The sequence below is a fragment of the Dama dama genome, chromosome 33 (genome assembly GCF_033118175.1).
Source record: "Dama dama isolate Ldn47 chromosome 33, ASM3311817v1, whole genome shotgun sequence".
In the NCBI taxonomy this organism is placed as follows: Eukaryota; Metazoa; Chordata; class Mammalia; order Artiodactyla; family Cervidae; genus Dama; species Dama dama.
This window is the reverse complement of record NC_083713.1, coordinates 13,389,362-13,402,748: the sequence shown is the minus strand read 5'-3', so window position 1 is coordinate 13,402,748 and position 13,387 is coordinate 13,389,362. Positions and strand designations below refer to the sequence as shown.

General features: G+C 37.1%; 1 protein-coding gene across 2 annotated transcripts in view; it reads left to right on the top strand.

Annotated features, from left to right (window-relative positions):
- Positions 1-13,387, top strand: part of FAM171B (family with sequence similarity 171 member B) — a 71,817-nt gene that overhangs the window by 38,659 nt on the left and 19,771 nt on the right. The window contains exons 1-2 of one of the 2 annotated variants that reach the window (XM_061135061.1): positions 7,402-7,423; positions 8,839-9,072. In XM_061135061.1, coding sequence (XP_060991044.1) covers positions 8,850-9,072 — 223 coding nt within the window. In that variant the 5' untranslated portion in view covers positions 7,402-7,423; positions 8,839-8,849. Of the gene's footprint in view, positions 1-7,401; positions 7,424-8,838; positions 9,073-13,387 lie in introns of those variants that run through there. The other variant, XM_061135059.1, reaches the window with a different exon arrangement.

The window sequence follows — 13,387 nt, the reverse complement described above, 5'->3', positions numbered from 1 at the left end:
TTAAAAGAAGGAGGCTGTGTGTCCATGTTTGAAATGCTGTAAAGCTTAGACTGTTGAAGTCCTTTCCGTTCTGCTTTATAGAATGTGGAATAATATGGTCCTTTCTTTCATAAACTCCTTGGTTGTCCTTGTTCTTTCCTAAACTTTCAGTCCTCCTTCCAATTAAGTAGGAAAATTGGGCTGATACTCTGGGAGAAAGAATTGTAAACCTGCTTTGTTGGTGTTATTTTGTAATAGTGAAGGTAAATTAAATTTAATCTAGTTGCATTATATTTATTTAGCAAATTTTGCTACTTATGGGTTTTTTAGTAAAAATTTCCAAGTTAAATTTTCTTATAAGAAGGAAACATTAATTTCCAAGAATGTTTTTGTGTTTATTGTAATAATGTGAAATATTTGTCACCAGCAACTATGGCATCAAGCTTAAAATTTCACCAATCCTAGGACTGGAAGGCTGGCTATAATTTCAAGTGACTTCTGTGGATATCCAGCAATGATCATTCTTTACTCTGGTGCTTGGTCACTTCTGATTGTCTCTATCTTCCTTTTTCTTCTTCTTTTCTTTTTCCTACTTTTCTCATCTTTCCTCTCTTTCTTCCTCTCCCTGTTCCGTTCACCTAGAAGCTACTTGCTAACTACCCTTAGTAAACCCTGGCAAAACACAAGGCTGAGTTTGAAACAGCATTGACTGTCAAGAAGCTTGTTCTCACAAAGATCAATACACAGAGAGTTAAAACATACCCCATAATATATCATGTGCCATTAGATGAATCAGTACAGGAGAGAAGAGCCCATCTAACTGGGATAAGTACAAATTTATCCCAGTGCAAATTTATGAAGAGGGTTGTTTGTCCTAAACTTTGAAGGATAGGTTAGGGTTTTTGATGGGTAGAGATTAAGATTTTTTTCAGACAGAAGGCAGGAAGGATGTAGCAGTAGAGTGGGTTGGTCTGGGATAGTGACTAGTGACCCATTTATGTCATGGTCGTTGGAAGAGACCCTGATGCTGGGATAGGTTGACGGCAGGAGGAGAAGGGGACGACAGAGGACGAGATGGTTGGATGGCATCACTGACTCGATGGACATAAGTTTGAGCAAGCTCCTGGAGTTGGTGATGGACAGGGAAGCCTGGTGTGCTGCAGTCCATGGGGTCACAAAGAGTCGGACATGACTGAGCAACTGAACTGGACTGATAGAGCAGAGTCCAGCAAACGTTTTCTGTAAAGTGCCAGGGAGTAAATAACTTCTTAGCAGACCATGTGGCCTTTGCTGTTGAAGCAGAGGCAACCATAGGCAATCCATAAATGAATACACTGGCAGTGTTCCAATAAAACTTTATTTACAAAAATGGGCTGCAGGTCTGAGTTTGCCTGTGGGCTATCATCTGCTAATCCCTGATAAGACAGTGGTTAGTGGGAAATAAATGTGCTGTGCTTACTAGTTGGTTGTGTGCAACTCTTTGCGACCCTTTGCACTGTAGCCCACCAGGCTCCCCGTCCATAGGGATTTTTCAGGCAAGAATACTGGAGTGGATTGCCATTTCCTTCTCTAGTGGGACATGAGGCTAGAATGGGGGGTGGTGGCCAGATGTCAGCTTTTGAATGCTAAGCTAAAGACGTGGAAATTAATTGTACTCTCTTTAGTAAAACCATGGTTATGTTCCTACTAAAGACTTTAAATACCTTGACATTTAAATATGGAACCGGATGTTTTCTGTTTACATCCTTTAGATATCTGTATGGCTAGCTCAATACTAAGATTTCTCTGACTAATATTTAGTATAAAAATAATGAGTAGAGAACAAACTAGGCCTTTGAATGCCCCCCAGTAAAGTCTGAGTCATAGAATCTTTGGGCTTCTCACCATAAAGTCTCCACTGGGATGGACAAAAAAAAAAAAAATCAGAGCTTGGAAAATGGGAGAGAATGAATGGATGGGCCCTTTGGAGATCTGAACTCAAAATGTCCACATTCTTCCCTGTTCAAAAACTGATAATGTGAACTTGATTCCAGAGTAGATATACGATCCACATTTTTTGATACTTACTCTTTAAAAGCCATTTTATTGAGCACGACTGACATGTAAAGGCTGTTGATATGTCATGTATATAACTTAATGAGTTCGGGGATAAATGTACACCTGTGAAACCATCCCCACCATCAAAGCCATAGACATATGCATCACCTCCCAAAGTTTCTTCCTGCTCCTTTTATTATTATCTTGTGGTAAGAACACTGAAAGTAAGATCAGTCCTCGTAGGAAGTATGAAATATGCAGTGTTGTTGGCAGTAGGCACTGTTGTACACTGTCTCTGGTACTTATTCATCTTGTGTAATTGGAACTTCGCACCCTTTACCCCCATGTCTCCCTCTTCTCTGCCCCTAGAAACTCCATTCTAATCTTTGACTGTTTTGTGTTATTGTTCAGTCACTAAGTCATGTCCAACTCTTTGCGACCCCATGGACTGCACCCTGCCAGGCTTCCCCGTCCTTCACTGTCTCCCGGAGTTTGCTCAAATTTATGTCAGTTAACCCTTTTAGATTCCACATATAAATGAGAGCATACATTATTATCTTTGTGTGTCTTGTTTATTTCACTTAACATAATGTCTTCTAGCTCTATCCATCTTGTTGCAAATGGCAAAATTTCTTTTTTTGTTTTTTAAGACTGAATAATATTCCATTGTATGTATATACCTATTTCCTTTATTCATCTGCTGATGGACATTTACATTTTTTCCATGTCTTGGCTGTTGGGAATAATGCTTCATTGAACATGGGAGTACAAGCCTCTCTCTTCGAGATTGATACTTACAGGAATAGTTACACGTGTTGATTCTAAAATTCTACATAATTTCATAGAAGATTGTATTAGGTACTATAGACAGTTCTCTTGTCTCTGATTCATTTCCTTTTTAAAAATTCCTCTACGGTAATATCAGATAATTCTGCAGCACTATTTCTCATGTCTTTCCTCAGAATCTTCCTCAAGGTAAGGATGTACCTCATTAATGTTTGCAGCCCTATTATCTCCCGGTGCAGATCAGGCCAAAAGCAGGCAATCAGTAAACATTTGTTAACTGAATGAATGTAGGTAAACATTTCTAATTGTTCCCAACAAGTTATTTCACTATATTTTGTGTTTTTCACTTTTTAATAGTTCTCATTTAGAATGCATAAACCTCAAAGTTTAGAAGTCTTCATTGTTAAAATACTAAATTTCATCTGTAATCTGTTTCAAAAACTTTATATACCTAGTATATTTTTAGCATTATATTCTTAGAAAAAAATGTATATTAAATGAAATTATTGTAGATGATTTATATACATAGTTGAAAAGAAGTAGGCTAGTTTTTGTACTGGAGAAATCTGAAAATAAAATTTCTCCATACATACATTTGTAACCTACATAATAGTAACAACATAATAAGATGTCAGATTCTCCTGGAAAGAAGTGGGGTTGTAATTTCTCAGCCCACCCTACTCCAGATATTGCCAGATAAATGGCTAGCAGTACCTTTTGTTTTAGCCCTTTCTGGATTTTGAGTTTTACTTATCTATACCCTATAGCAAAACCATAATACCATGTTGATTCTAATAGGCTTTTTCAAGAAATTCTTTATATTTATTTAGCAGTCTTTTGAATTTTAGTGATTCTCATTACTTAATGCTTCTAATCATGTGTTAAATGGTTAAATCTTTGCCAGCAACCTCAGGGTCTTGCTCATGCATGTATATTTTATTTTTACTTGTTTCTTTCAATGTTTAGATTATATGTTTTCTAAGGGTGCAGTTGAAATCATTTGATATTGAACCATTTTTAAACCAGTGCTGACATACTGAAAAGAAGATTGTGTGGGCAAGACATAATGATTATAATTAAGTGACAGAGAAAACAATACGGGCATAGAGAGCTGAAAAATACAATGGAGAACAGTAGGTAGACTGTGGAGACAAAAGCACCTCTGGTGGAAAATCATATATTTAACCACACAATCTGCCCAATCTAAATGCCAAAGTATTTTTGTTGGAGAAAAAAGCTAGTGAGGGGGATTATTATGGCTCTATATTACTTCTGGCTGCCAGTGCCATTTGCCTGATCCAACTGTTGACATCACAGAAGTCAGAAGCATCCTGTTGTCATGGCAGACAATTCTTTATAACTTTTTATTTGGGGGAAAAAGAGTTGTTTGTGCCTCTTTAATTTCTATAACTAGGCTTTCAGCCAAGATTTTGTTTTTAGGTTTTTATTTTTATTTTTTTAAATGCTGTTTTTTGCTGCTGCTTATCCTGGAGCCAGAAAAACCAAGCTGAAGGAGGGGGGTGGACGGCTCAGAGGGTCAGCAAATGAGCACTTCTTCTCGGGTTGGGAGGAATTAAGCTAGTGAATGTTTTGTCGTTGTTCAGTTGCCAAGTCATGTCCGACTCTTTGCAACCCCATGCACTACAGCAGTCCAGGCCTCCTGGTCTTTGCCCAAGTTTGCCCAAGTTCATGTGTATTCAATTGGTGATGCCATCCAACCACCTCATCCTCTGTCACCCTCTTCTCCTTCTGCCTTCAGTCTTTCTCAGAGACCATCAATGTCTTTTCCAGTGAGTCGGCTCTTCCCATCAGGTGGCCAAAATATTGAAGCTTTAGTTTGTGCATCAGTCCTTCAGTGAGTATTCAGGATTGATTTCCTCTAGGATTGACTGGTTTGATCTCTTTGATGTCCAAGGGACTCTGAAAGCAGAAACTAGTAAATATGGTGGAAAGCAAATTCCTAAGGCTTTTCGGTGAGGGAGAAAGTACAGTAAAACACATGGAACTTGAAGTAAAATGAACCTGTTAATCCTGCCTGTGCTCTATTAGCTGCTCACTGTTTGCCTCAGTTTTCTTGCCTTAAAATGGGGAAAGTCTTGCAGGTTTGTATTAGGATGAAATTGGACGATGTATGTAAAGTTTCTAGTACTGGGCCTGGGGGAAGAAGTGTGTGTGTGTGCGCGCGTGTGTGTGTGTTACACAAATACTAATTTTTTCCCATTTGAGGTAGAAAGGACAGTTTTGGTCAGGCATACATTATATCCTAAGTCTGTCAGGCAATCTAAGGTATAGATATAGGAGATCTCAGAGAGGCTGTGATTTTGATAGCAAAGATTTGACCTTTGCAAGTTGTTTTTTCCTGAATTTGATACTCATTTTCTCATCAGATTTATTATATTAACATTATTAGTACATGTGAAAAAAATAAAATCATCCATTCTGGATTGGAAGGCATTTTGTGAATCAAACCCAGTTTCAGAATGCCAGGAGGTTTTTGGGTGTCTTATTTTGGCAACTGTACTTTTACAAAGATGGAACAGATGGAATATGCAGAGTTTTTAGTTAGTTTAGTTTAGAATCTTACTATACTGGGACTTTGTCTATAAATCCAAAGGCTCTGAGAATTTCTGAAACTAATCTTCGGAGCAAACAAATTAATAAAAATTCCCTATTGAGTCCCAGTCCTGAAAATGCTGTTGAAGGAACCATTGTAGTATATTTGGTTTGAATAAGGCCCATCACCAAATTTTAAAAGCTTTTAAAATTATTAGTTTCCTTATCTTCTAGTTCAGTTCAGTGGCTCAGTCATGTCTGACTCTTTGTGACCCCATGAACCTCAGCATGCCAGGCCTCCCTGTCCATCACCAACTCCTGGAGTCCACCCAAACCCATGTCCATCGAGTCGGTGATGCCATCCAGCCATCTCATCCTCTGTCGTCCCCTTCTCCTCCTGCCCCCAGTCCCTCCCAGCATCAGGGTCTTTTCCAATGAGTCAGCTCTTCGCATCAGGTGGCCAAAGTATTGGAGTTTCAGATTCAGCATCAGTCCTTCCAATGAATATTCAGGACTGATCTCTTTTAGGATGGACTGGTTGGATCTCCTTGCAGTCCAAGGGACTCTCAAGAGTCTTCTCCAACACCACAGTTCAAAAGCATCCATTCTTCTGCGCTCAGCTCTGTTTATAGCCCAGCTCTCACATCCATACATGACCACTGAAAAAACCATAGGAGTGTGCAGTATTCCTCTTATATGGTTCATCTGACTTTGGTACATTTTCCTGCCCTCTTTCTCTTTCTCTTATGAAAGATAGGGTGAAAAGTGAAAAAAGTGAAAGGGTTAGTTGCTCAGTCATGTCTGACTCTTTGTGACCCCATAGACTGTAGTCTGCCATGCTCCTCTGTCCATGGAATTCTCCACGTAAGAATATTTGAGTGGGTAGCCATTCCCTTTTCCTGGGGATCTTCCCGACCCAGGGATTGAACCCAGGTCTCTTGCATTGCAGGCAGATTCTTTACCATCTGAGGAATGAAATACTCTGTACTTACAGTTGTGTCCTATGTCATTTAAGGTACTTGCTTTGGAAATGAGCAACAGAACCCAACTCGTGCTACAAGATTCGGGGGAGTTTGATACAGCTCACAGATCACTGGGGGGGCTGTACAACCCTTCTTCTGGGAGGAGAGGGAAGCACAGAGCGTGGGAGCTTGTAGCCTCCCAGAGGTGATTCAGCTCCAGCAGCTGTTAGCCTCTGTGTATCTTTAATCAGCATTTCAAGGGCCTGACAGACTGTCTGGCCTGCGTTGTTGTTGTGCAGTCGCTGAGTTGTGTCCGACTCTCTGTGAACCCATGGACTGTAGCTTACCAGGCTCTTCTGTCCTCCACTGTCTCCTGGAGTTTGCATTAGTTAGATGCTTTATGCCAGTGGCTCAGTAAATTTTGTCTAGGGGTTTGGGGGCAGGTGGCTGGGGTATTTACTTTAGATTGAGCAGCAGCTACTTATCCTCTACACATAGTTGATTGTACTAGGTGGACCTATACAAGGACATTTGGTTTAGAAGCTCATCATGCCATTTTTATTACAACCTTTTATTATTTTGCCAAGAGTTATTTTTCCCATTTGAATTTGAAGCCATGGCACCAGCATATGTATGTGGTTACTTTTTTATTTTTAATATTATATAAGAATTTAATGATTCGATTTTTGATGATTCTGTTTTGATCTAAATGCCTTTGTTATGGTCCAAAAGCAATTTAAAGTCTAGATTAATTTAACAAAGAATAGATAAGGTGTGATAACAGTTTTGTAGCAATATTGCAATTCAATCAGTGTTGACTAGGATTTTTTACCTGACATGATGTTCTTGCCAAAAATTCTTAAATATAGGTTTATACAAACACGTAGCAGCATAGTTAATCCTTATGAGATGTTTCTTAGTGATGTACTTATGTTTGTGAAGTGGTCTCCAATTGTGAAGTAATAATTTTTGTTATAAATAACAATATTATAATTTGATTTGACAATTAAACACTATACAGAGCACATTATTTGCATTATTTTACTTTATTAGCTCATATTAGTGGCTGCTGTCCTGATTTTACAGATGAGCAAATGGACTGAGAGGTGAGTAGCTTACCTAAAGTCATACCTCTAGGGAGTGGTAAAGATGGAATTTGACTGACTACAGAGCCCATTTATGGTGGAAGAGAAGAAAGACATTTTTAGCAAACGTGTTGTGATGCTGAAGGGCATGTCCACGGTGGTAAAAGTTCTTCCGTAGCCAGATATTATCAATGGTAAATCCACGAACACATTGTCAAAATCTGTAAGGCTGGAGGTTTTAAGTAGAAGCCAGCCTTAGTTCTTTTTTCTTGAATTTATCGTCTATATATTTAATTGATAATATTTTTTATATTTTAGTAAAAAATTTTTTAACTTAAGATGGAGCTAGGGGTAACATACTGGCCAGTGCAGGAGACTTAAGAGATGCAGATTAGATTCTTGGGTCAGGAATACCTCCTGGAGGAGGGCATGACACCTCATTCCAGTATTCTTGCCTGGAGAATCCTATGGACAGAGGAGCCTGATGGGCTACAGTCCATGGGGTCGCAAAGGGTTGGACGTGACTGAAGCAACTTAGCACACACACATAGTTGATCTACAGTATTAGTTTCAGCAATACAGCATAATGATTCAGTATATTTGTAGATTATATTCCATTATAGATTATTACAAGGTAATGGCTATAATTCCTTGTGCAACACAACACAGTCTTGTTGCCTATCTATTTTATAAATAGTAGTTTGTTAATCCCATACCTCTAAATTGCCCCCCCAGCTTCCCTCTCACCTTTGGTTATCTTAAGTTTATTTTCTGTGTCTGTGAGTTTGCTTGTTTTGGGTATACATTCACTTGTATTATTTTTTAGATTTTATGTATAAGTGATAAGTATTTATCTTTCTCTGACTTATTTCACTAAGCGTAATATTCTCTAGGTCCATCTGACATTTTGTTTTGATATTTTGTAATTTGGAACTAAAACACATCCTCTGCTTTCCAGACAACAGAGCAAAATAAAAGAGCTATCCATGCACTAATGGGTTTGGTGAATAGCATTTTATTCTAAGACCTTTGACTGTATTTTATTAGTAGTAAATCTATGTAACTTGATAATATTAGAAATTAGTCATATAATAAAGTAAAAATTATGTATAAGTAAAAATTTTTCTAAAGCCAGAAGCTGTCTTTGCATTATTTATTATTCTCACTTTCTATTATTCTCTATTCTCCCTTCTTTTCCTTTTAACTGGCAGAGAAAATAGTTATAATACTATACCTTATTAATAATATTCAGTTTATTCAGTTTCAGGAAGAATGAATTTGTTGGCATGTTTAACACCTTTCTATCCATCCATATGTATGTATCTTCTAAGTTTTTCAACAGTTTTGTATTGTTCACATGTTTTAAATGACATTTTACAGTATAGTGATATATGCTTTCTAGGATTTAATGTGCTGTGATTTTCTGTCTTTTCTAGTGTCTGTATTTATGCTGAAAGTCCAGGTGAATGACATCATCAGTCGTCAGTACCTGAGTCAAGCAGTTGTAGAAGTGTTTGTAAACTACACAAAGACAAATTCCACAGTAACTAGAAACAATGGAGCAGTGTTGATAAGAGTACCCTACAAGTTAGGACTCAGCTTGACCATTATTGCTTACAAAGATGGCTACGTGTTGACACCTCTACCTTGGAAGACCAGAAGAATGCCAAGTAAGCACTTAAACAGTGTTTTGCCTTCTCTAAATGTAAATGATTTTTCACTCTTTGAGAATTGCTTGTTCTGGTAAACTGAAAATATGACTGTCTGTGTGAAGCCAGTATAAGGAGATTAGAAAGGCGTGCCAGTTTGAAGAAAATATGAAGGCCGTTTTCCTTCTACAGAGGCCTGAAGGAATCCTGAGCAACAGCTCTGCTCTCGTACAAAACTTGTCTGCAGGTGTGGGGGTAGGGGGCATGGCATGCCCACAGGATTAGGACGGGCCAAAGTATTGAGGAAGGGACCTTCTCAGAAGGTAAGATGAGCAGTTTAGATTTACATGATGACTAATAAAGCCGTTCTTGTAGATTCTTGAACACATGGATTTAAGTTGTTTGGAAACTGAGTTTGCAGCATATAGGGAATAGGTCAACAGCAGGGCTAAAATAGATTCCGGGAGTCTGACTATGAAACTGTGGCTGTGCGGGGGGACAGTAAGGCTAGCCTGATGTAAGAAAGGAGGTGAAAGGGGAGGTGAGCGAACAAGAGGCATACTGGAGAAAGAATCACTATTTATTATGGCAATCATCTTACAATATATACACATATCATCCCACTGTACACCTTAAGGTTATATGATGTTAGGTGTCAGTTACATCTCAGTAAAGCTGGGAAAAGTTGGTAGGACTTAGTATCACTAATTTGGAGAAGGAAATGGCAACACATTCCAGTATTCTTAGTTGGAGAATCCCATGGACAGAGGAGCCTGGTGGGCTACAGTCCATGGGTCACAAAGAGTTAGACACGATGTAGCGACTGCCACAGTATAACTAATTGGATATTGGGGGGAAAATGGCCAAACAAGTTTCCAGACTACAGGTCTGATTGGAAGAATGATCCATTAGGTAATCAGTCTTTTCAAAAACTTTATATTGTTCTTGTTAAATTTTAGATATTATAGTTTCATATTGGAAACATATGAATAATTGAACTGTTTAAAATTAGATTGAGAAAGAAAATGAAAAATTAAATAATTTAATAAGATTCACATGAGTAGAATTCTAGCAAAATAATGACTAGAAAATCTGTACAGGGATATGGTTGAGATAAATTCATGGTCTCAAATGATTTAATTTTTTTAAAGATAGAAATTAAGCACAACTATTCATTCAGCAAAAGTGAGAAAAACAATAAAAGAAGAAACCAACTATTGGGAAAAGGAAATAATAAAGATAGAAGTATACTGGCATATGTTAGAAAAATATAAAAAAATAGTTGACAAAAATACATAAAAGCTTTAAAAATCATAAAAGTTATTGATAACAAATTTGATGGCAAATATCTTAAAAATCCAATAAAATGAACAATTTTGTGATAATGTAAATGATCATTGCTTTTAGATGAGGTAAATTAATAATCATGGGTAAAACGTTCTAGATAAAAGTAACTTCTAAGACTATAAGGAAAAGTACAGCAGGACAGTCTACCAAATCAATCAGTACAGCCTTGATCCTGAGACCTAACAAAGGTAATGCAAAATTAAATGCCCTCTTGTGTGCATACTCTTTCTCACTTACACACCCCTCTATAGATCAATCTTACCGTAACTTGAAATGTAAAGATCCTAAGCAGAATAGTGAAAAAGAATTTCACCATTATTTCAATATAGCATACTGTCCAGACCAAGTAGGATTTTTCTTCTTTGCAGGACTATACAGATGTCAGACTTTACTAATTTTATATGTCATACTATTAGAACAAGCTGGAATCAAGATTGCCAGGAGAACTATCAATAACCTCAGATGTGCAGATGTTACCACTGTTATGGCAGAAAGTGAAGAAGAACTAAAGAGCCTCTTGATGAAAGTGAAAGAGGAGAGTAAAAGTCAAATGCTAGTTGCTCAGTTGTGTCCAACTCTTTGCGACCCCATGGACTTAGCCCACCAGGCTCCTCTGTCCATAGAATTTTCCAGGCAAGAGTACTGGAGTGGGTTGCCACTCCCTTCTCCAGGGGATCTTCCCGACCCAGGGATTAAATGTGTGTCTTCCACATTACAGACAGATTCTTTACTGTATAACCACCAGAGAACATTCAAAATATGAAGATCATGTCATCTGGCAAATAGATGGGGAAATAGATGGGGAAACAATGGAAACATGACAGATTTTATGTTCTTGGGCTCCAAAATCACTGCAGTTGGTAACTACAGCCATGAAATTAAAAGACACTTGCTCCTTGGAAGAAAAGCTATGATCAACCTAGATAGTATATTAAAAAGCAGAGACAGCAATGGTTTTCCCAGTAGTCGTGTATGGATGTGAGAGTTGGACCATGACGAAGGCTGAGTGCTGAAGAATTGATACTTTTGAACTGCTGTGTTGGAGAAGAGACTTGGGAGTCCCTTGGACAGCAAGGAGATCAAACCAGTCAATCCTAAAGGCAATCAATACTGAATTTTCATTGGAAGGACTGATGCTGAAACTGAAGCTCCAATACTTTGGCCACCTGATGCAAAGAGCCGACTCATTAGAAAAGACTCTGATGCTGGGAAAGATTGAAGGCAGTAGGAGAAGAGGATGACAGAGGATGAGATGGTTGGATGGCATCACTGACTCGATGGACATGAGTTTGAGCAAGCTCTGGGAGATGATGAAGGACAGGGAAGCCTGGTGTGCTGCAGTCCATGGGGTCTCAAAGAGTCAGACATGACTGAGTGACTGGACAACAACAATTAGAACAAATTGGAACTACTATGTGATAATATCAACAAGTGCTGAAATGTATTTTGTAAGTTCACCATTCATGCGTAACCAAGAATAAACTCTTTAAAAACTAGGACCACAGAGATACACTTAGGTATCTCACACTCATACTTAGTATAAAATATTAGAGGTGATCCTACTAAAATAAGAAACTAAATGCAGATATCTATATTATTTTACATTGTAGTAGAAGTTCTCATCAGAACAAAAAGATATTAACAGATAAAAAAGAGGAGAGCTATTAGGAAGAATCAAAGCCATTATTTGTGGTTATGATCATATCCCTGGAAAACTGCAAGTGAGCACTGGTAAAAATCAATAGATGTTCTTACATACCAGAGGTGATAACCAATTAGAAAAAATGAAAATAAATGCTTCTCAGAACAATATGAGAAGGGAAACCTAAAAAAAAGTGAAGTAACTGTGGGGAGGAGAATAAAACTACCAAATGTTACTGATAGAACTAAAAAAAAAAAAAATAAAAATCAATAAAAACCCGGATAACTGGAAAAATATTTTTCTTACCCTGAATATTGTAAAGATTTTAATTCTTCCCAGATTAATTTATAGATTTAATGCATTAGCAAAATACTTGGCAAAAAAGTTCTTGAAGAATAAATGTGTAAAAATACCTGAAATTTTAAGAGATTTACTAGAGGCAGTTTGAAATTCCAGATAACTAAAATATATGGCTACAGATTTACTGTGATATTTTACTATGATTTGTACTATAATACAAATCAGATACTAGTAGGTATAAAAAATACACTCTATGGTAAGGAACCATTATAAATCATTGAGGAAAAAGCTGAATATTCAGTAAGTAATATTGGAATATTTTGCTAACCATTTGCAGTAAGTTAATTTGAATCCATATTCCAAAGTATATTGCTCAAAGAGTTCAAATATGGAAAATTATATTTAATATAATAAACTATATTTTCTTAGAATGGTCTTTTTAAACTGAAAAGCAATGAATGATGTCATAAAAGGTAAATTTCACTATAATTTTAAAAAGTAGGAAAAATATGTGAAGTAATAAGGAATGATTTCTTTTATGTGCTAAGAATTCATTCATGTCAGTAAAAGACACCAGGGCACTGCCTAAGTAATATAAATGGACAGGATCATGACATAGCAGTTTTCAAACAGGAAATACAAATTAGAGAATGTGATAAAATATTTACCTTTCTAATAATTTAAGTACACCCCCAAAACATGCATTTCTTAGATTTTTCAGCTCAGGAAAGTTTTTAAGGAGTGAACATACTCAGTATTGACAGGATGGGCCTCCTCAAATGCTGCTGGTGGGAGGAGAAGTTGGCAGTATTATCTGGATGACAATTTTGAAATATGTGTGTCAAAGTCTTTGAAATCTTCATCTTTGCTGGGCATCTTTTCTAAAAATGAACATACAAATAAAGTGGACAGATATTTGTGCACAAGGATAATGAGGCAAATATTCTGTAATAGTGAAAATGGAAACAGTCTACAGTATTATACAGTTTAAGTGAATCTTGATACTTTTAAGAAACGTGACCTTGAAAATGTTATGAAAAGTTTCTA